Raw genomic sequence first — 22,612 nt, 5'->3', positions numbered from 1 at the left:
TTTAAAGAAAGTTCATGCTAGTGATAAATATTAATAACTTTTTAATAATAAGTTATGTTCAGTTAAGAGTAATTAAAAATTATTACTACGAAATGTTGTTTTTTATTAACCACTCCATTATTTAGCCTTTTGAATCATAAGTACTTAGCATAGAAGGCATTACTTTCTGTTTTGAGCAAACTCTCAAAAATGTCCCGGTTTGATAAAAAAAATTTTATGGTAAGTCTACATATAACTAAAGTAAATCTTTCTTCTAAGTTAACAGACTTAACTATACACAACTTCAGTATTCTTAGTTGAATTCTACCATGAGACAATATTAATTATGAATCAATTCACTGATCTCTAACAATCGGATCTACAATTTCTCTCAATGCTTAACTTATCAAACTTCAAGCATTACTAAACTATAACATACTACATACAAATTAACACCACACTATATCAGAATTCACTCTCAGAGATAAAACATTCTGGTATCAGGCTAAGCTCTAAAGTCCTGTTTCATATCTTATATAGGTCCCACCAATGAATAATTTTGCACATTATTACACACAAAGTTCTTTTATACACACAAAGGAAACTAAAAGATTCGTATGTTACCGGGACTTTCGGACTTTATCGGGTCTATCTCTTGATCCTTACAATTCTTTCCATAGATCATTCCTTCTTCTTCTTCACAGTTGTTTTTTCGATGGGCCAGCCTGGAACTCACAATCATGAATTATCCTCTCCGATGTAGATGAGAACAGCTCTGCTTAAGTTGGTCCACATGGTCTAGCATGACAATCAGCTTGCATTGATTCTCCCGCTTTACTGACGAAATGCCCGCATTTGGCTCGCTACTCAGCCACATAACTACGTCTAGACATCATTCTGTTGACCGCTCTCACATATTCATCTCAGGGAGTTACTCGAGCTTGGCCCCCTAGAGTGATCTGCACCGAAGTTGAGAGAGAAGAAAAAAGCCTACAAGAGAGCGCAAGCTAGCGGTGTCAAGCTTTTTATATCGTACCTTGAGCGGTGCTCCTACAGCATCATACCTTTCCGCTCGGCACTACTCCTTTGCACACGGTTCCGATGCTTCTCCTCGCGTCTCCTGGGAAACTCCTGCGCGCAACTTACTCCATGCATACGTGACTGCCGTGGGACATGTTACTATTCCGAATGTCTCATTTGCAAACTTTGAACTCACTTTTACATACTAACATAATTCTCATAAAATTTTCTTCCATTGTTAAATTTACAAGAACAGGTGATATTTTCTTACATAGAATAGTCCAATATTTTTTAAGTAATTAACATCTCTACTTATATACAAGTATTTCTCTCAGTGTTTTGATGCTTGTAAAATCCTGAATGAGATATATCACAACGAAATCTCTTCATTAAAGATTTAACATTGGGGATCTAAATAACAGAGTAGGAAATGATTGTCAGACATACAAAAATATTTTCGGAAATTTGGACAAAAGAGCAAAGCTAATAATAATGGCAAATACCTGTTTGATTTCTGCTCAGGACACGGACTGTTTATTACTAGCACCATGTATGTACCAACATAAAAATGTGCACAAATTCACATGGAGAGAAGAGGAAAGAAATAAGAAAAGTCTCATTGACTATGTTATTCTTTCTTTTAAGGTTAAACGGTGATCAGTATTCATATTTATGAATTTAGGGACACAAAACACATGTGTTGAAAAGATTATTTTATTAATTATTAACAAAATAACAACTTGATGTTTTGACCCCGGTCATCATCAGAAGGATACATGTGTATAGGAACCAAGCTACATGTTGTTGCAATCTATATAGATAAATTCAATGTACGTTGTTAACTAATCTTTTTCGTAGCCTGACCTCTAGTGATAAAAATAAATAAATAAATAAATAAAAACGAGGTGCTTAAGGGTCAAATCTGTATAACTGAGAGGAGACCTCTACATAGCCTTTAAAGGAATGTGGACAACTGACCAGGGCTACTGACCTACTGTCCAATCCTTACCTTCTTGTGGTGCACCCAGCTGGGTATCTACTTGGATACTGAACAAATGAGGATGGGCTGGCAATTTGGGATTTAGCCGACCAAATTGTATTCTTATTGGCTTAAACCAAAATACAAAATGATGGTACAACATGACAAAATTTCATACTGGCTGGGGCGTCGCCCCGTTAAACAAGGTCCCCGTTGTTTTCGCCAGGGAACCAGGGCGAACTGCAAAAAGTCAGCTACAAATCTGAAAACACACCCCAACTCAACATCACCAGAGTTAAAAATCGGTACTATCAACATAAGAAGCCTGAATGGCAAAGAAATGGAGGTAGCTGAGGAATTAGATAAGTACCAGATTGACATAATAGTGGCGAATGAAACAAAAAAGACAAAAACTGGTGAGATCTTTTGAGCAATAAATACAAAATGTTATATTCAGGCAATGACAATCAAGGAAAAGAAGAAGCAGCCATAGTAATCAACACAAAATACGTCGCTAATCTTCTTGAATGGACAAATATGAGAATGGGGAACTGGACAATGAGACTTATTTGTGCCTATGGTCCCATGGAAGGTTCTACTAAGGTAGAAGTGGAGGAATTTTTTGAGGCTTTAGAGAAAGCAACTGACACAATTAAAAAGGAAAGGTTGGTCCTTGTTGGGGATCTAAATAGCAGAGTAGGAAATGATTGTGAGACATACAAAAATATTTTTTGGAGAAAAGAGCAAAGCTAATAATAATGGCAAATATCTGTTGGATTTCTGCGCAGGACATGGACTGGTTATTACTAACACCATGTTCCAACATAAAAATGTGCACAAATTTACATGGAGAGAAGAGGCAAGGAATAAGAAAAGTCTCATTGACTGTTATTGTTGATAGTGATGTTTTCTCCCTGGTGCAGAACACCAGAGTGTACAGAGGATTTGAAATTGGAAGTGATCACTACTTAGTCTTCAGCAGGATAAAATTGAATTTCATATTGAAAAGAATAACATGTAAGATCGTTTTAAAGCGAATAAAAGTTGAGAAGCTCTCAGATGTGCACTGTAGACTAAAATACACAAAGATTATTGAAGACAAAATGAAAGAGTTTGAGAACAGGAATCAAACCTTGGAGATTCAGTGGCAAGTCTTGAAGAAAGCCCTGATTGATTCAGCTAGAGGCATGTGGTAAGTTGTCTGCAAGGACAGAAATATTAGAACTCCACGGTGGACACAGGAAGTTAAAGAGGCAGTGAAGGAAAAGAAGAAAGCATATCAAAAGTTCCTGGCGAATAAGTCAGCTTGTGCTCTTAGAGAATACAGAGACAAATGTAAGAAAGCTAAACACTGTGTAAAACTAGCTAAACAAAAGTCATAGAAGGATTTTGGCAATATAGAAATATAGAAAATAAATATCAAGAAGGTGGCAAAATATTCTGGAGGTTGGTGAAAAAGCTTAGGAATGGAGGAAAGAGTGCTGTAAAAGGAGTTAGAGATGATAAACGTGACATGAAAACGGGAGAAAAAGATATCCTTGAAGTATGGAGTAATTACTTTGAAAAACTGCTAAATGAAACAAGCAGTGATGAACAGCACAGTGGTAAAAAACACTGACCAGGCATGCAGTCAGGAATACGTATCCATACTTGAAGTAGAAAAAGCCATCAAAGGCTTGAAATGTGAAAAGGCAGCAGGAGTAGATGATATTCGACCAGAAATGCTGAAGGATGAAGGTATAGAAGTCCTACAATGGCTTCACTGCATAGTTCAGAAGACCTGGACAGATAGACACATTCTGATGATTGGAGTAGAGTTCTCATAGTACCCATATATAAAAAGAGAAATAAAACTGAATGTGAGAATTACAGAGGTATTTCCCTACTGAGTGTTCCTGGCAAGATCTATGCAAGTATACTTGAGAAACGGTTGAGAAGAATTGTGGAAGAAAAGCTTGGTGAAGAACAAGCTGGATTCAGGCCAGATAAAGGCTGTCATGATCAGATCTTCACTTTACGACAAATAGTTGAGAAAGCATGGGAATATAACAAAGATCTGTATTTAAGTTTTGTGGATCTGGAAAAGGCATATGACAAGGCACCAAGAAGGAAGCTATTCAATATGCTACAGTTATATGGTGTCAATGGGGCATTATATCAAGCATTACTTAGTCTTTATTTGAGTTGTAAGTCAGCAGTTAGAATTGAAGGAAGTACAGGAAGATGATTTAATGTTAAATCTGGTGTCAGACAAGGATGTACATTATCCTCTTTGTTATTCATTAAATATATTAATCACATTATGAAGGAATGTGGTATTAAACCTGATATCAAAATTGGAGATGTTAATGTCAGCTCTTTGCTTTATGCGGATGTTGCTATACTTCTAAATAAATCCGCTACAAGTCTGCAAGATTCTCTGACTAAATTGAATAGCTGTTGTAATAGATATGGTATGAAGGTCAGCAATAAAAAGACAAAGACAATGAAAATAGGTAGAATCATTGAAAATGTCAACTGTGTTGTGAATGGAGAACCTGTGGAACAAGTAAAACATTTCAGCTACTTAGGCATGATTTTTACTGAAGATGGTAACTTAAATATAGAAATAGACAACAGAATCAGCAAAGCTGGTATGGTGGGAAGTCAATTGAATAAATTCATATGGAATAAGAGAGAAATTAGTCGGAACACTAAATTAGCTGTATACAAGACAGTGTTCAAACCAGTTTTAACTTATGGATCTGAGAGCCTGGTCAGAAGTAAAACACTTGACCAAAGACTAGAGACTGCAGATATGAGAGTTCTGAGAAAGATTAGGGACATGAACAGATAGCATCAATGGCAATATCATATTAAAAATGAGGATATTAGGAAAGACCTTGACATTGTCAGCATCCAGGAATGCATTAGCAGAGCTAATCACAGGTGGTATGGTCACTTAAACAGAATGGGCGAGGAAAAATTATAAAACAGGTGTTCTCTGCCAGACTGACAAAATTAAGTTTTAGATTTTATTTGGGAAAATAAATAAACTGACTAATTATATGAAGAGCCAAAGGCTTCAATTCAGTGACGTGAAATTATTTAAGTTAAGGGATATTACATCCCATATTGTTTCATAGCCGAATAAGAAACTCAAAGAGTTTCATGCCGAATATAGAAACTATATAAAGTTCAGCGAGTCCAAGCGTAAGCCAATACCTGGACAGTGCAACACCAAGACAACGCATAGCCCACCTGGTAGTGCAACACTGGGGCAACTCATAGTAAGGGTGGAGCAAGCTCCGATCACTGTTCTTGGTATTTACCCATAATATGAAACCCAGCTCCTAGGAGCTGTATTACTGTTCTACATTATGAGAGAAGGTCACTACCCAGACTAGTTTCAACCTTTATTGAGGTCTCATCAGTGAGTTGGTAGACCTAGATAATATAATACCAAGTTTGTAGCAAACAGAACTTACATATCCTAGTGTAAGAATTGCATGTGTCCTAATAGATTATTAGGACACATGCAATAAAGAAGGTGTCCTAATAAATTACTAATTATATGAAGAGCCAAAGGCTTCAATTCGGCGACGTGAAATTATCTAGGTCTACCTACTCACTGATGAGACCTCAATAAAGGTTGAAACCGGTCTGGGTAGTGACCTTCTCTCATAATGTAGAACAGTAATACAGCTCCTAGGAGCTGGGTTTCACATTATGGGTAAATACCAAGAACAGTGATCGGAGCTTGCTCCACCCTTACTATGAGTTGCACCAGTGTTGCACTACCAGGTGGACTATGAGTTGCTCTGGTGTTGCACTATCTAGGTATTTGCTTATGCTTGGACTCACCAAACTTTATACAGTTTCTATATTCGGCATGAAACTCTTTGAGTTTCTTATTCGGCTATGAAACAATATGGGTTAATATCCCTTAACTTAAATAAATAAACTGAAGGTTTTTTTTTAAGTCTGCTTATATTTACTAGTATTATTTTGGAACCTCCATGAAGTCCAAATATTTATCATAGAAGGTTCACATTAGCCATTAATTCATACATTACGTATCATATCTCTTTCCCTGAAACTCATTCACTGAAAAAGCATCCTGGGAATTGATTCCACTCAGCCAAAACTCTTACATAAATCTTCCAAGGATAATCTCTTGATCTGTATCTTGTTATGTCAGGTATTGGACCATTTTCAGCATCTACTCGATAAGATCTCTTTAGTAACCTATATGTTTCCACCCCCCCTCCTTTTCTATCTGTCACCAAAATTTTGTAACTGATGATATCCTGTATACCTGTTCTCAACCTTATCAAATGAGAGAGTATCTAGCATTTAGGTGTCACACTGAGCATATTCCTTTCCATTCTTCTCTAGATAACTTTCAGTTTGTGAATCACATTTTGAGTTAAGTTCCAAATTTTACTGCCATATGTAATTACAGGTGAGACACGCTGATCAAAACATTTCTCCTTCAAACTAATGGGAATATCACCTTTGAGAATACCATTCATCTTCCCAAAAGCAATGCAACTAGATGTAACCTTTTTTGTTTCTTCTATTTGTCTATCTTTCATTTTTATGATTTGTCCCAGATAAACATCTATCCTCTCCATGATGAAACATTTCAATATAATTCTTTTATATATATATATTAAGCTGTCATTCATCATTAGTTACATTTTATTTAAATTCATCTTCAACCCAATTTGAGCTAATTCTCTTAATTTTATTTCTAGGTCTTCTGCATCTTCTGCCAAGAGAAAAATATCTCTAATCAATGGAAAATTTTCATTTTTCTTATGCAGTTTAATAACATAGGTGGCATGGCATGACTATATACAAGGGGGAGGCTGAAAAGTTCTGATAAACACCTAGAACAAAAATTATATTAAACAACTGATATAACCACAAGAAAGAAAAAGAACACATTATTACAATTTGATGAAACATGGGGTTAAAGTGTTTTAAGATGTTTTCTTTCTTGTGATTATATCAGTTGCTTTAATATCATTTTTCTTCAAGGTGTTTAGCAGAACTTTCCAGATCCCTCTTATATATATTTCAAGGTATCTATGTATGCTTCTCATATATCCTGTTTCTGGAATAGCTGAGGTTCTGATGAAGTTAAATGTTTTTCAAAGTCCTAAAAGTCTAAACAGGGGTTTATTATATTTGTCTTTTCCATAATTTGCTTAAGACACAAATAAGATCAATGTCACTGTAATTACATCTAAATACTGCTACTCCTCTGACTACATACATGCGAGCAATTGCAATATACTGTTATCCATTACATTTGTAAATTTTTTTTTTTTTTGTATGTTGCTGGTAATAAACTAAACGGGCCTATAATTTTTAATACAGGTAACCCTGTTTTACATGAAAAATGAGTTCCAAGAAATTTCTGTGTTAAGTGGGAAATGTCATTTTTTAAGTCCTCTGACTTTTTTATTGATTGATCATTTTTTAAAAAAATTTTTTATATGTTGAGAGCTTTATTCATTATCGTGAATAAGGTGCATGTCGATGAGTATAAATTTTTTTTATTTAAATCTTCGATCCATGCAGTTAGTTTCACTCTGAGAATGAGTGATTTTCTTTGCTGAGAAGGGAGTAACATTTTCACCTGCAGACCCAATGCTTCTTTAATTATATCCTTATCTTTAAATATTGTTCTTATGGTTGACTCTTAATTTAAATTCATGTGTGATGTCGAAAATCTTAAAACCAGACTCGAGATTTTGCATGACTTTTAACTTTGTATCAAATTGATAACAGCATGCCTCTTTTTATGGGTCAGTTAACCTCCTTGTTGACTTTCCTTTGCAGGGTCTTACTGTTATGTTTAATAAAGGTGCAAATTAAACTTGTAATAACTAATGTACATGTGGAAACGATAGCATAATAAAATGTATCAAACCAACATCTCCGTACCTCTGTTTCTAAAGTTTGTCATGAAATCAATTACGAATTTTGAACTCACAGATAGGAGGTGATGTGCTGGGTAATGTGCCATACACATGGCACACGTTCACAATCACTTGACAAAGTATAGATATTGGCATAGCATATATGTATACAGTGACAGAAAAATAATGCATAAAAACAAATCCACGTAAATCAGGGTTGCATAAATTGGTGGTTACCTGTATTGCTCGGTACAGCATTCCATTTATCCTATATAATTGGCATTTTGAAAAGCTTTTCTCTGGGTCTCACCTCAATAAATAATTTCTCAAAGCCCCTTTTTCCAAAGTAATCACTTAGTAAATGAACTATTTCTTCTGCTTCTGTCACTTTCCTACCATCAGCACTGAGTAAAGTTATCTTTCCATAATCATTCTTTTTCTTGCCATGTAGCAAAAAATTCTTTTGGATTTACTTTGGCCTGCTTAGCTAATTTCTCTCAAATTCTGATTTAGCCTTCCATACCATACTAGTTAAACTTCTTGCTTGTGCTTTATATGCTCATGGGAATGCTCATCACCCTGTTGTTTATATTCCTTCCACAATGCTTTCTTGTTTTGCAGCTCCAGCTTTATATTGCTAGTCATCCACTTAATCCCAATTCAGCTTCCCCTCCTAACCCTGGGTATGCATTCTGATACTGCCTTGTTCAAACAATCCTTGACTGCTTCCCGTGCATTAATGACGTTCATTCCATGTAGTTTCTTATGCCATGGCACTGCTCCAAGTTACCTGCTAAGTTTGTCATAATTGCCTTGTAGTGATGCATAAACCCTTTCTTGACTGAAATTTCCACATGTTGAGCAACCTTCCAGGACAAAAACTGTATGGTCTTTCCCCAATCAGGGTAGAGTTGCTACTGTAGTTGTAGATAGATCGTCTCATGCCATTACCAGATCCAACACTCTAGAATCATTGGCTCCTTCCATCACAGCTGATGCAGGTAATTATCCCTTAGTAACTGTATCAATTCTATTTCTGTTTTGCATGTACCCTTTCCTCCTTCCAATCTATATCACCATAGTTGAAGTCACCCATGATAATTGTTCAGCCTGCACTTGTTGTGCTAATTTGCTGATGCACGTAGTCCATCAGCAAATTCTTCTTCACATCTTCTTCTTCTAGACCCTCAAGTCTATAGCAGCAACCAACAATATATTTTGTCCTATCACACCAACAGAATGCCTCAAACGAACCATTTCTATCAGATCTACACACTTTCTTAACTTCTAATTTTGTTGGTTGAAGTTCTTCAGCTATTATTAATAATACCCCCTCCTCCTGCCCTATTTATGACACCTCCAAGGAGTCCGAAGACTCATTGATGGAGAACACCTACACTACAACTCTCCATCTCCACCACTACATTGAACCTCTATCTTCTCTGAAAATACAATATCCATTACATTCTATCCCTGTAACTACATCATTCTCTGACAACCAGATCTCGTTATGCCAATAATTTTTGGCTAATACCAAAAACAACTCTCCTTTACTTCTGATACTTCAGGCATTCATGTACATGCATTTCAACATCTTCTTGGGTCCACAGTTATCCTTGCATAATGTCTTTACCTGACCATTTAGATTCGAAACCTGGAAAACGCACCCAGCTCTTTACAATCATTCCTACACTCATATATCCTAAGGGTGGCTATTTCTGCATCATTCTTGCACTCACATTCATTTGTCCCAGAGGTGGCTAGACACATACTTGATTGCTTACCCCCCCCCCCCAATTTCTTTAGTTTCCCTGGTTTTGCACTTCCAAACTCTCACTGAAATAACACTTTCTCCAAGTGCCTAACTCCAAAACCATTTAAGTGCAGTCCATCATGTATATATGGGTACTTACATTCATCAAATTCACTCCAAACATCTATAAACTGCACACCGTTCCTCCTGCACAATCTTCTCATTTACTCGTTGGTAATCATGGCCCTTCTCAATTCTGTCCTATCATACCAAGGCAGCAGACTCACAAATCTATACTTTCTTACTCTTTATGTTTGCTTCTTCTAACTCTTTCATATCTTCTCTCACTGTATATTTCTCACCTTTCAAATCCTTTGTGCCTGCCAAAACAATTAACTCATTTGCTTCTTTCTTTTGCAAATTTACAGCTTCACCAACATCCTTTATCTTCACACCTGGAAAACATGCTTTCATCACTTTCTCATTAAATATCTCTTATCAGCAAATTTCCATAAAATACTATCTCTTTTCTCCCAGTTTCTTGTACTTTTATGCTTTTCCCATTCAGTCTTTTTTTTTTTTCATTCTCTGTCTTTCTGTACCAAATGCCAATTGTTTCTCCAGTCACTCAAGCTCATGTTTTCTTCTATGAAGGAGTCCACCTAAATGTGCAATTTCTTTCCGTGCTGTCATCTCCTCATTCACATTATGATTTTCAATCACTTCCTTCAAACTCTCATTCGTATTTTGTGAATTATCACTCACTGCATCTGCTACATTCTCCACAACATTTCCATAATCCTACCTTATATCCATAACATCAGTCACTTCATTCTTTCACTCCAACATGACTCGTATTTCTTACATTTGCTTATGAAACTTTTCTGACAAATATTCTTTCCATATAACCTAAGCTGATGAATAGTGGCCAGTGGGATGATGTAACAGTTTCAAACTTCATGTCTGTAAATTATACTTGATAAAATATATATATTTTTAATCCTTTACCCAAGTGTGAGCAAACAAAAATTTGCACGTGTAGCATCTTCATGATCAGGCTACTAGTACAAAGAGGCTGTTGGCTTCACATTATACTATCTCAGTTTCCCATAATGCATGACATATTTCCTTTCAGACATGTATACTGCCATATGTAATGGATAAGGTAACTAGACCAGTTATGACCTTTATTGAGGTCTCATCAATGTGGATAGATGATGAGAGCTAAATCAATGCAGAAGTCATATTTTCCATATACAAGTAGCAAAATGGCATATCATGTCATTCACTTACTCTGGAAGCATGCATGCGTACACACACACAAATAACAATAATTAGTTTGCAATCTAATCAAAAACATGATGGTCAGGTCTTCAATTTTATTTTATTTTATTCCAATTATACTAGATCATGTAACTTTCACATGAGAGAAACTATATGTTTTGCAATATAGACAACACATTTCACAACACACACACACACAAAAAAAGTCTTTTTATGATACACCTGTAAGCAAGCGTATGTTCCAATAAATTGCCCTTATTTATGCTGTAAGCATTTATTAAGCCTCTGCACATCATTTTGTGTTATTATATTAATTCTTATGGTAAAAAACTGCTTTGCTATTCATTATGCACCCTCATCAACAATTACTCAAAACTTATCTACTAATCAGCACAACTGTCATTCTCATACATAAAAACTGAAAATGAATATAAGAATGATGCACAAAAATTAAAGCTTTAAGTTAATTATAATAAATCAATCAATGCGGAAAATAATTTTAACAAATGTTTACCTCACTATTTCTGGAGTGATGATTATGAGATCTTTCAACATTACTGTGACTTCTGTAGCGAGATCTTTCAGGAATACGAGTGTGATGACGAGATCTCTCTGCACTGCTGTGATTAAAGTGACTAGGTCTTTCAACATTACTTTGGCTACAATAATGAGATCTGAAGGAAGAGTTATGATTACAGGATATTTGATTATTACTACATGACCTTTCTGGAAAGCGGCTATAACTAGTTTCCATTGTGTCCAACATGCTGTACATAATGGGTAAGGTAATATCTCTGTAATCGAAACTGGAATTTACCTAAAAATGTTGAGAGGCACAACACGCAAAAAAAGACTTAACTCATTTTCATTCGCTGAGTCCAACTGTTTATCTCTTGATGAATACATTACAAAATTAGCCATGCTGCGAAGTGAGTTCGAAGAGAGATTTAGTGATTTTCGTAACCAACAGTCTTCTTTAGATTTATTTTCAATGCCATTCAGTGTCAATGCTGCCGAAATGCCAGGTTCAGTACAAATGGAGCTGCTTGAACTCCAAAACAACTCTCCTTTGAGAGAAAAATTATTCAATGTGCCCTTGCTTACATTTGACAAAGACTACATTTCTGAGGACACATTCCCTAATCTTTGCTGGCATGCTTTGAAAATGTGCACTTTGTTAGGAAGCACATACTTATGTGAGCAGTTCTTCTCCAGAATGAAGCATGTGAAGTCCAAGACGAGAACTCAGATTACGGACAACATCTCGAGAATACTCTGTGCATAGTGACTTCCAACATTGATGCCAATATCGACAAGCTGGTCAAGGAAAAACATTGCCAAGTTGCCCATTGACATTGTAAAAAATGAATGTTTTCTTCATTAAATTATCTTTTTTCAAGTATTGATTGTATTTACTTATCAAGGACCCGACTCCTACCTATGCTCTTAAAACTGAGTTTGTTTATTTTTATAGGATTCCTTGTGAATCTGGAAAGCATCTTACACTTCTAAATACTGCAGTATAGCTTAATGGCCTGCAGGCTTCGTTGAAATTTTTAATGCAGCCTGCACTGTCTGAAAGGTTGAAGACCCCTGCTTTAGACTATCGGTTCCAACCGGTGGTACGTATATTCCCGGGAGGAGCACATGCTGGGCCGTTCAGGGGTACATGAAAAATAATCAGTAATGGTGGAAAAACAAGTAAAGTAAATTATTTTACGTTAAGATAGGCACTGAACAAAAGTGTCAGTATTTAAAAACAAGGGGTACAATTTATATAAATGGGTTTAAAAGGGGTATGCAAGTGGAAAAAGGTTGGGAACCACTGCTTTAGACCATAGGCACTCACTGTGAGCTTCCAGATGTAGATGTAGGTTTCTGTGATTAAGCAGTTCTGTGGGTAGTTTTCAGTATTGAGATGACATATTAATATAAAGAGTTTATTAAAAATAAACAATTAAAAAACACAACATGTTTTGTTCATCGTAAGACTTACATCATTATGGGTAATGGTATATAAACACTTAACGCAACAAATGCTTATTGACAATTAATTACATGAGATATTTTTTTATAACTTCGCAACTGTCAAATAATTGAGAAACCTGAATACAAATGATATATTCGTTACTGTATGCGTGTTGGAACATTGCTAGTTGTTGCCACATTCTGTAGCTCATAAGTGGCATCCAAGGTAGTTACATTTTTGATGAAGGCAGACCACACTTGATGTAAAATCAAGCCTTGATTTTTATTGCACTCTGTAGGGGTCTTAAAGGTTCAAAAGGATGAACAGATACTGAAACGAGTCCAGAGATGATTATCTAAGGTGGTTCCTAATCTATTTCAAAATATTCACTTATAACTATGTAATCAAAATAGTTATACTGCTGAATACTATTGATGAATGTAATACATCCTGTATTGTGTACACACTAAAGACCACTTCCAAGAGTGAAAAGTAATAACTGATAAAAATTGATGAGTTTAACAAATAAGAGGCCAAAGTAGCAATGAAAGAATGTTGCACTATCACAGAGTACAGTCCCATCTTCTCCCATAAGGATATTCCAAGAAATGATAGGCATACACCGAATGAAAATACACTGCTTGGAAAGAAGTCGACCCCCCCCATGAGCAAGGTGCATCATGCCATGTTATGAGTCATGTGTTTGTAGCCAGTATAAATTGGAGGAATATGATGCTCTCAAGTCACTGCAACTGTGTCTGGGTGAAATGGCTGCAAGAAAGAAGATGACAGTGTTTAAAAGAGGCATTGTGATAAAATGCTAAGTTGCAAGCCTACCTGTTAAGCAAATTCTTGACAAATTGGGCCATCCCAGGTCAACAATCAGTGACACCATACAGGGATGGAATCAACTGTAAGTGCAACAGCAATGGACTCATCACACTCAACTTGATTGTAGGGTGCTACAAAGGATAATATGTAAAAACCACCATTCATCGGCTGGCACATTTGCAAAGTTCTGGGCATTGACTGGAACTGAATCTGCATTCAGAATCGAGGCTCACAACATGGGTTTCCATGATAGGACTGCAATATGCAAGCCCCATATTACCTGAACCAACATGCAGCGTCATCTTCAGTGGCGCAGAGAGTGTGTACAGTGGGACAGTGGAAAGCTGTGCTATAGAGTGACGAATCATGCTACACATTCTACTGAGCAGATGGAGGTGTGGGTGTGGTAGATGCTCAGTGAATGTCTTTTACCAGAATGCGTAATCTCAACTATAAAATTCAGAGGTGGCAGGGCAGTGTGATGATATGGTTCTGTTTTCCTGGTTTGGCCTCAGACCTCTGTTTGTGGTGCCATTAACACTGACTCCAAGAGGTATCTAAACATTCTGGCAATGCAATGTTTCCTACTTTGTAGCATTTCTACAGAACTGACTATTGTCTCTTTCAGCAAGACAATGCACCATGTCATAAGGTTGCTGTAACTGCATGGTTTATGGTTACATGAACATCACCACATTTGACTGGCCTCCACAGAGCCCTGATCTCAACCCTAATGAACATCTGTGAGATGAACTGGAGCATTGGGTGAAGTCAGGGGATGTCTGCCCCACAATGTAAAGGTCCTCATTACATGCCTACAGGAAGAATGGTCCAAAATTGCCGTCGATCACTATCATATGCTTGTGGAAAATATGCCCTGTAGGATTGCTGCAGTCATCACAGTGAAAGGAGGTCCTACATCTTATTAAGATGGGTACCTGGCTGTTTGTTTCCCACACTATGGTGTCTGTTGCCTTCTTTCCAAGCAGTGTATATAACATAAGAATAATAACTTATGCCATCCCTGTTATTTATTTACTTATGTAAAATAAATAAATAGTTTACCTTTTTCTTTGGTGAGGGTGTAACTGATCTACTTCTTGTATGCCAACGATTTGGTGCTTTCGGTGGAACTTTAATGGGCAACCATTCAAACTGTAACCAAACATTTAAAAACAGATGAAATAGATAAAATAATTAGTGAAAATTGTTAGTCTATATTTTGCAATATTTCTTACATAACAAAACATATGTTTTTGACATAAAGCAAAAAAATATGGGTGCATGACCAAGTATTAAACAAGATTAAACCAAGTATATAATTTCTTGGTATCTTTAATTTATGGGTGCACAACCTTTTTTCTTTAAGGATTACATTACTAAATTAATCTTTGGTTATGGTCTATCAAGCCAATTTAGCCAATGCATTCTTTTATATTACAACCACTACCACCAACAATGACAAAACTCATTCACTCTCTTGCTCCTTCTTGTAGAAAATGCTATACAGTTTTTTTTTTTAATAATTATTTACATGACAAAAATAATATATATATATTACACCATCTTCTCTTTTCTCAAAAAAAGCAATGGGGGGGATGTCCATGGTTATTATAACCAGCTAGACATGTACAAAGTATTATTATTTATTTTTTAAAATGATATTAACTCAAAATGTCATACTAAACAAAATAAACCATGAATTTATTAAGTCTGCTGATATTCTGTTGGATATAGCATTGCCAGAATACAAAATAACATACTAACCAAATTACCATAGTTCCTTATATTTTCTAAAATTATACTGTAATTAAAAATGCTTCAGATTATAACCAGATATGCTTAAACTGTGATGGAATTTTTTTTTCTATTGCAATTCTCAACTGAAACATGAAAATGAAAACTAATGTCCTAGTGAGCACTCTCTGCAGTCAGCAATATATGATGCCTCTGACAAAATTACAAGTTTGACTGAAGGTAGCCTTAGAATTACAGCAGCTAATTTAATGAATAATACAGACATACTTTCTGAGATTTGAAGGAATGCTTCACTGACAATGCTGCAATAACTGACTCCAAATACAGTGCCTCTCTGATTTGTACAGATTTGTAACAATAGCTTCTGTGTTGGGCTACTACTGTTATTTATTTCAACTAACTATGTGTGACGAGAGTAGCCAGAGGATGGTCTGCTAAACCTGATTTGTCATGTGATGATAGCTTATGTATTTATGTAATTTAAGGAAGATGCTAATAGTTTTTCTTGGCATATGGCATTAATGCACTCCCAGATGTGAAAAGGATGAAGTTCTTGTGAGAATAAATAAGGGCTGCTACTTTGATGTGTACTTTAAAATATATTGCAAAGATTATATTTACACAGCATTTTAAAGTATTCCAGACATAAGGGATTGTGAGCAGTTGTTGCTATTTATTTATTTAGTGAATGATGTGTGTGTGTGTGTGTGTGTGTGTGTGTGTGTGTGTGTGTGTGTGTGTGTGTGTGTGTGTGTGTGTGTGTGTGTGTGTGTGTGTGTGTGTAGAAAGAGAGAGAGAATGAGTGAGTGAAAAAACATAAACAAGTACAAAAATCATACTCATTCAGGTTTAGCAGTTAAAAAAAAATAATACATATAAGTTCTGGGATAAGATAATATTAAACAATCCCTAACAACATGTTTAATAGCCTTGACTAAACTGCTAAAGACAAAAAGACTCAGCCCCTTTTCATTTATAGAGAATGTTTGCATCTCCAATGTCATATAACCTGAATTGGATAAATGTAGATCATTGATGCTTGCTAAGATGTCCTGTAATTTGATTCAGATAACAGTCTGAATTAAATTACTATGGCCTAATGATTAAGCTCTGGGAATAGTGACATCTAATCAGACATACATTCCAGCCAGTAAAGGTTTCAGGGTTCTATGAATGCCTCATCTGAATGACCAGCCAGGAAATCAAGAGATTTAGGCAGATCATCCAGATGTAAGTCTCTGTGAAGATGTGGGAGATCATCCAATTAAATATCAGTTTTGAGTAATTTTACTTCATAGGTTGCTTAAGGCTTTGTGTGTGTGTGTCATAGAGGATTGGGAAATATTACAAAGAGTTTGGGCCTCTAATAGGCACGTGAAGCACAATATATAGTCTCTTCCTGTCAGGTCAACTCCACTTTCCTTGGTGTGGCCTGTTTCTACAAAAAGGGTTATTTGGAAAAACCAGTAGGAATGCCTGCTACAAAGGAATACCTTCTTACTTGGAGGAAATGCCAAATAGACGAAATAGATGGTAGATGACCTTCATCACCTGGTGAAATACCACAACCTGGTTTATTGGAGGTCTGGAGGTTTTTATTAGGTTATCAGGTTGACATGGAAGAGATCTTTCATAGAATGGGAGAGGGGGTTGTAGAACAAGAGGCCACTGCTCTAAACTGTATAAGGAAAGTGTGAGCAGAGGAGTGAGAAGTAGGTTCTTTGCATGGAGAGTGGTTTTTAAGTGGAATGCATTGCCTGAGTGTATTGTGAATGTAGACACACTGAATCAGTTTAAGGCATGGCTGGATGAGCATTGTGTGAGATAGTATGCCTCCTATGATGAGTATCTAACTATATGGAGGTTAGATATTAACAATAATAATAATTATTATGGGAAAGGTAACTTTCCCATAATTATTATTATGGGAAAGTTTTGACCTTTATTGAGGTCTCATCAGTGGGAGCTAGACTCAGAAGAGATACCAAGGCTGAATTAATGCAGAAGTCATATTTCCCATATCTAAGCAGTAAAAAAGTGCATCATCTTATGATTAAAATTATCTGGATTAGACAGATGTAGAAAGTTTTTTCACTTGGTTACAAATCAAACTTACAAGAACTTATAGATTTGTTTAATCCTTTATCCAAGTGTAAGCAAACAAAGTTTGCATTGCACGTGAAGTATCTTCATACTAGGCTACTTATATATAAAGAGTGATGACTTCACATCAAATGCCTTAGTATTCCATGATGAAAAGTACATATCCTTTTAATACTTATATGTGAAATATATGACTTCTGCATTACTTGATATCTCTTCTTGGTCTGACTCTCACTGATAAGACCTCAAATAAAGGTAAAGGATGACCTCAAATAAAGATAAAAAAAGGTTTAGAACCCCCTGAAAACATTTATAATGTGAATGTTTTTACTGAATCAATGTATAGCAACTACAGCAGCTAATCCTGACAAAGCTACAAATATTAAAATAGCAAAACTTTTTGATTATTTTCTTAGCTGTTATATTTATAATAACAGTATACCTTGTCATTTAGGAAAAAAATAATATTGCCATGCCTGTCAATGTACACGTTCTCTAACCAGTTTGTTCTTACTTACAGGAGAAATTGTAAACACTCCTTGCATCCTAGATGGAGTTCAAATCCTATGTATTCTCTACCATGTGCATTATGTATAAAATAAATAAACTTAAAGTACAAGTCTATAAAACTTAAAGTACAAGAAAAACTTAAAGAACAACAAAATGTAATTTTATAATATAAAATGTATGTGAAATTGTAATGAAAGTTAAGTTATACAAGGAATGAGTTTATTAGTGATTAACTCTAATAACAATACAATATGTAATGGGTAGTTTTGTGTTTCTTAATTCCCCAAACTAGTCAGTATACTGTATAATTATTAGAATTAATGACTAATAAACCCACTTAAACTTAACTCATAAAATTCCATTGTTAGAAAAATAGTTAATAAAAATAAAATATAAATACCATGCAAACTTTTCCTTCTGTGTTTAACTTTAACTGATTCACAATTCTTTCAAGGATGATTTTTGCTAAGAAATAAAATAGCAACAAAAGATGGGAGATGCATAAAATTATATCAGGTTATACATAAGCAATGACAGAAAGTTCATTCTAAAATCATTTTTACTTAATCCTTTGGGGAATAAAGCAGTATGTATCATAATAAATTTAATTTAATTCTTTATCCAAGTGTAAGCAAACAAAGTTTACGCCTGAAAATATCTTCAGGATTGAGGTAAGGTGGTGCAACACCAAGCAACTCCGAGCAAAGGTGAACCAAGCTCTCATCACTCCTTTCAGTATCTCCCATAATGCAAAGCACATCTCCTTGTGGACATGTATACTGCTATGCATTAAGGGAAGGGCCACTACCCAGACCGGTTTCGACCTTTATTGAGGTCTCGTCAGTGGGAGGCAGACCCAAATGTGGAGATAATAAGGCAGAAGCAATAGGAGAGGTCATATTTACCTATACAAGTTGCCAACAGGTGTACCACCCTATTACTGAATTACCCTGGATTTAGAGAAAGATGTTGGAAGTTTATTTTGCACTTGGTTAGACTATAATAAATTTAGTTTAATCCTTTATCCAAGCATAAGCAAACAAAGTTTGTGCCTGAAAATATCTTCAGGACTGAGGTAAGGTGACGCAACACCTTACCTCAGTCAGTTGGTGGATTGCGAGTGGTGGAACCACTCACAATCCACCAACTGACTGCAACTACACCAACGCCATCTACCTCCGACCACCACCACTAGTATTTCCATAGACAATCATAAATATTCATGTCCACGGCAGGATTTGAACCCACAGCTTCTTGACTGGAGAGCGGACACACTAACCACTTGGTCAGCCAGACTGGCCAAAAAATAATGTGATCCCCCCAACAATTAGCGACCCGAAGGATCGAGCGTTGTTTCCCTCAGTAACAGGCTCACCCTGTCACTGAGAAGAATTCTCAGCGTTTGGCTCTAGCCTGTCACCTGAGGGGTAACAGCAACAGCCGTGCCTCAGTTAACTTCATGGGTTACAGCATTACCATTCATTACCCCACTCCAAGGGTAACAGTAACAGCCGAGTCTCAGTTAAAACTTCATTGGCTACAGCATTGCCATCTGTTATTATCCTCTGGAACCCAGACTGATTCACAATTGACATTAAAGTGGCTTTTGTCCAACTTTACAGGATTTCAATGTTGTTACAACCTCTGAAGTCACCACACACACACATTCATTTAAAAAAGAAAAAATTGGAGTCTATAAAATTCACTGCTCTTGCAGCATTTGTTACAAAAGCCAGTGAGGACATAATGAAGATCAAGATTAGCCAGAGAAGACAGATCAAGATTAGCCTTTCATACAATCAACACCAACCATCAGGTACTATGGTAAAAAGAAGAAATGCTTTATACTTACACAATTGTTTTGTAAGAAAATTCAAGGAATCCTCAGAAATGCTCTGAGGTTTCCTTGATACAGTGCAACAAAAACGAAGATTGAAATATGCACTGAACTTTGGTTATGACATGCTGTGCTACAGAACGCAGCAATATGAACTAGTTTTCTTTCCTTTACATGCACACAATGTTTTAGTTTAACTGATTTTCATTCTATTACACTCTTAAAGATCCCAATGTTGTGTAATTATATTTTCTAGTTTGTTAAACGGTTAATGTAACACCTTTCTCCTAACTATGCATGTTGAATGACTTACAAAATTAGCAGAGTTTTTTATTATTATTGTTACAATTATAATGGCCTCATGCATGAAAGGTCACACAAGATCTATAATACAACAGTGTCAGGTGTGGATCAATAATTAAGGAGAGAAAAGTAATCTATTGATGTTTCTTAAAGAATTGGGGGTTATATTCAGTGGGAAAAACAGTATAGAGGTATTATTTCAAAGAACAGAAGTGGATGGAATGGAGGAAGACGATGAGAAGTTCATTCAGTATGTCTGGAGTTGGCCAGCAGTTGCTTTAGTTCTTACATGATTAGAAGAAAATGGAAAAATGGTAATGACCAGTTCAGAGAAGCAATGTTCATGAAAGTACCTAGAGAAAATGCATAGTGCAGAAACTAAACGCCTATGGGAAAGTGACTGAAGGGAGAGAGAGAGAGAAAGAGAGAGAGAGGAGGGGGGGGGTACTATTAAGCAGATCACCCTCTTCTGTATGTTACCAAGAATTCTTAAGGAACTTTTGGGTGTACTACTCCAAAATGTAAGAACAATATTCCAAGGTTGGTCAGATCTGAGACTTATAAAGTGTTATTAGGGTTGAGCAAACAAGAAGTAATGCTTTGAACAAAAAAGGACACCAAGTTTTTAGAGGCTGAGAAGGATATCAGTGTAATATGTTTATTGCAAGATTAACTGGATGTGACAATCAACCTAAGAAGAGAAAGTGATCTTGAAAGGAAATTGGAACATTATTAAAAGTGGAAGTGAAGTCTTTCTTAAAAAGACAGGCCTGAGTTTTAATAAAGCACCAAAATTCACTATGTTGTCTTCACCACATTTGAGACTGGTGATCAAATCAGTATTTAAGTCACTGGTTAAGGAAAATCTTGAGGATTCAATCATTTGTAAGGAATGAAGAGTACTCTCATCAGCAAAACTATAGCGAGGATTTGAAGTCAGATAGAGAGAGAGAGAGAGAGAAAATATCATTAATGTAAAGGATGAAGAGTGGATTAGATTACAGAACCCTTAGGGTATTTCAGCACTGATAAAGAAATCTGATGAGAAGAAGCCATCAACCATGACACAGAATGAATGACTAGAGAGAAAGCTGGCAATCCAATCACAAAATGCAGGAGGGAGACTATAAGATAGTAGCTTGTTCAGGAGTTTTGATGCCAGATATGATCAAATGCATTTGAAATATCGAGAGTGACAACATGGATTTCTCCAAATCTTTCTATTGCCTGTGTCCAAAGGTGGGCAAGGTTAGCAAGGAGGTCTGCTGTAGAATGAGAATGGTGGAATCCACAGTAGTAATCAATAATTAACTGATGGTCTTGAGATAGTGAATTCAGTTGTTGATGACCTTCTCCATTATTTGGAGGTGAGAGCAATGGTCCAAAAGCTTAGTGGTTGAATTTTGTTGCCCTTTTTAGGTACAGGCTGGATAAAAGCTTGCTTCCATGCTGTTGAGTAGATGCCAGATGAATATGACAGCGTATATAGACGACACAGGATGGGCATTGTTTCTGGGTTACAAGTTTTGAGCACAAGTGGAGGAATACTTTTGGAACAGGGACCTTATTAGTATCAAGATTTATCATGATAACCTCACCCAAGGATAAGATAGACCTGTTGGTATCAGTATTTCCTTCAGCTCTTGTTTAGATGATCAAGGCAAACCATCTTCTGCATTAGGAGGTGGTTTACTTTGCAGCTTCAGTCTTTTGTGTACTATATGGTTTCTCAAATCAGTAAGAATGGAGCATACTCAGCAGTAAAAATATGAAGAGGATATGATCAGAGGAAGCATGCCTTCTCTGATCTTTTATCAGAAGGACATGAGGAAAATCCTGATTAATCTTGATACTAATAAGGTCCCTGTTCCAAAAGTAATAAGGTCCCTGTTCCATAAGGAACCAGAAGGCTCAACTGCCAGTTGAGCAGAAGGCAATCTGATTGCAGTTCATTCTTATGAAGTTTATTTTGGAACTGTTAACTTTTTTTTTTTTTTCACTTGTTTCAGGCTGTGGTATAAGCAGAATGAGATACTGGAGTTTTTGATTTAAGCCCATGCACATACACTGCATTTTTATCATGGATACAGAGACACATTTGTTAGCGAATCAGGGCTTGGATAAGGATTGGGCATTTGAAGTGGAGTGGGAAAAGAAGATCCTAATTCCAGTGAAGATTATTTTGTTTATTAGTTCAGTGCAGATGTCAGGATCAGAAGAGTGAAAACAGTAATTTGATTATGGAAAAGAGGCAAAAAAATTCTGAAGGTCATCTTAGTTGGCACGATTGTAGTGTCATAGGGTACAAAGATGAGATTGGCTAGGATGAGAAAAGAAGATAGATAAAATTGTTATCAGACTTGCCAAGAGGAGA

The 22,612-nt window shown here is 36.0% G+C and overlaps 1 protein-coding gene across 1 annotated transcript in view; it reads right to left on the bottom strand.

Moving 5' to 3' along the window:
• Positions 1-22,612, bottom strand: part of LOC150096275 (centrosomal protein of 78 kDa-like) — a 249,593-nt gene that overhangs the window by 88,608 nt on the left and 138,373 nt on the right. Inside the window, exons 8-9 of the mRNA XM_090409311.1 lie at positions 18,499-18,563; positions 14,793-14,882 (exon numbers count right to left, since the gene is read on the bottom strand). Of these exons, the coding sequence (XP_090265437.1) occupies positions 14,793-14,882; positions 18,499-18,563 (155 nt within the window). The remainder of the gene's footprint in view (positions 1-14,792; positions 14,883-18,498; positions 18,564-22,612) is intronic.

The sequence above is a fragment of the Typopeltis vanoorti genome, chromosome 19 (genome assembly GCF_054136105.1).
Source record: "Typopeltis vanoorti isolate ZY-2024b chromosome 19, IOZ_Tvanoo_1.0, whole genome shotgun sequence".
Taxonomy (NCBI): Eukaryota; Metazoa; Arthropoda; class Arachnida; order Uropygi; family Thelyphonidae; genus Typopeltis; species Typopeltis vanoorti.
This window is presented reverse-complemented; position numbering and strand designations above follow the sequence as displayed.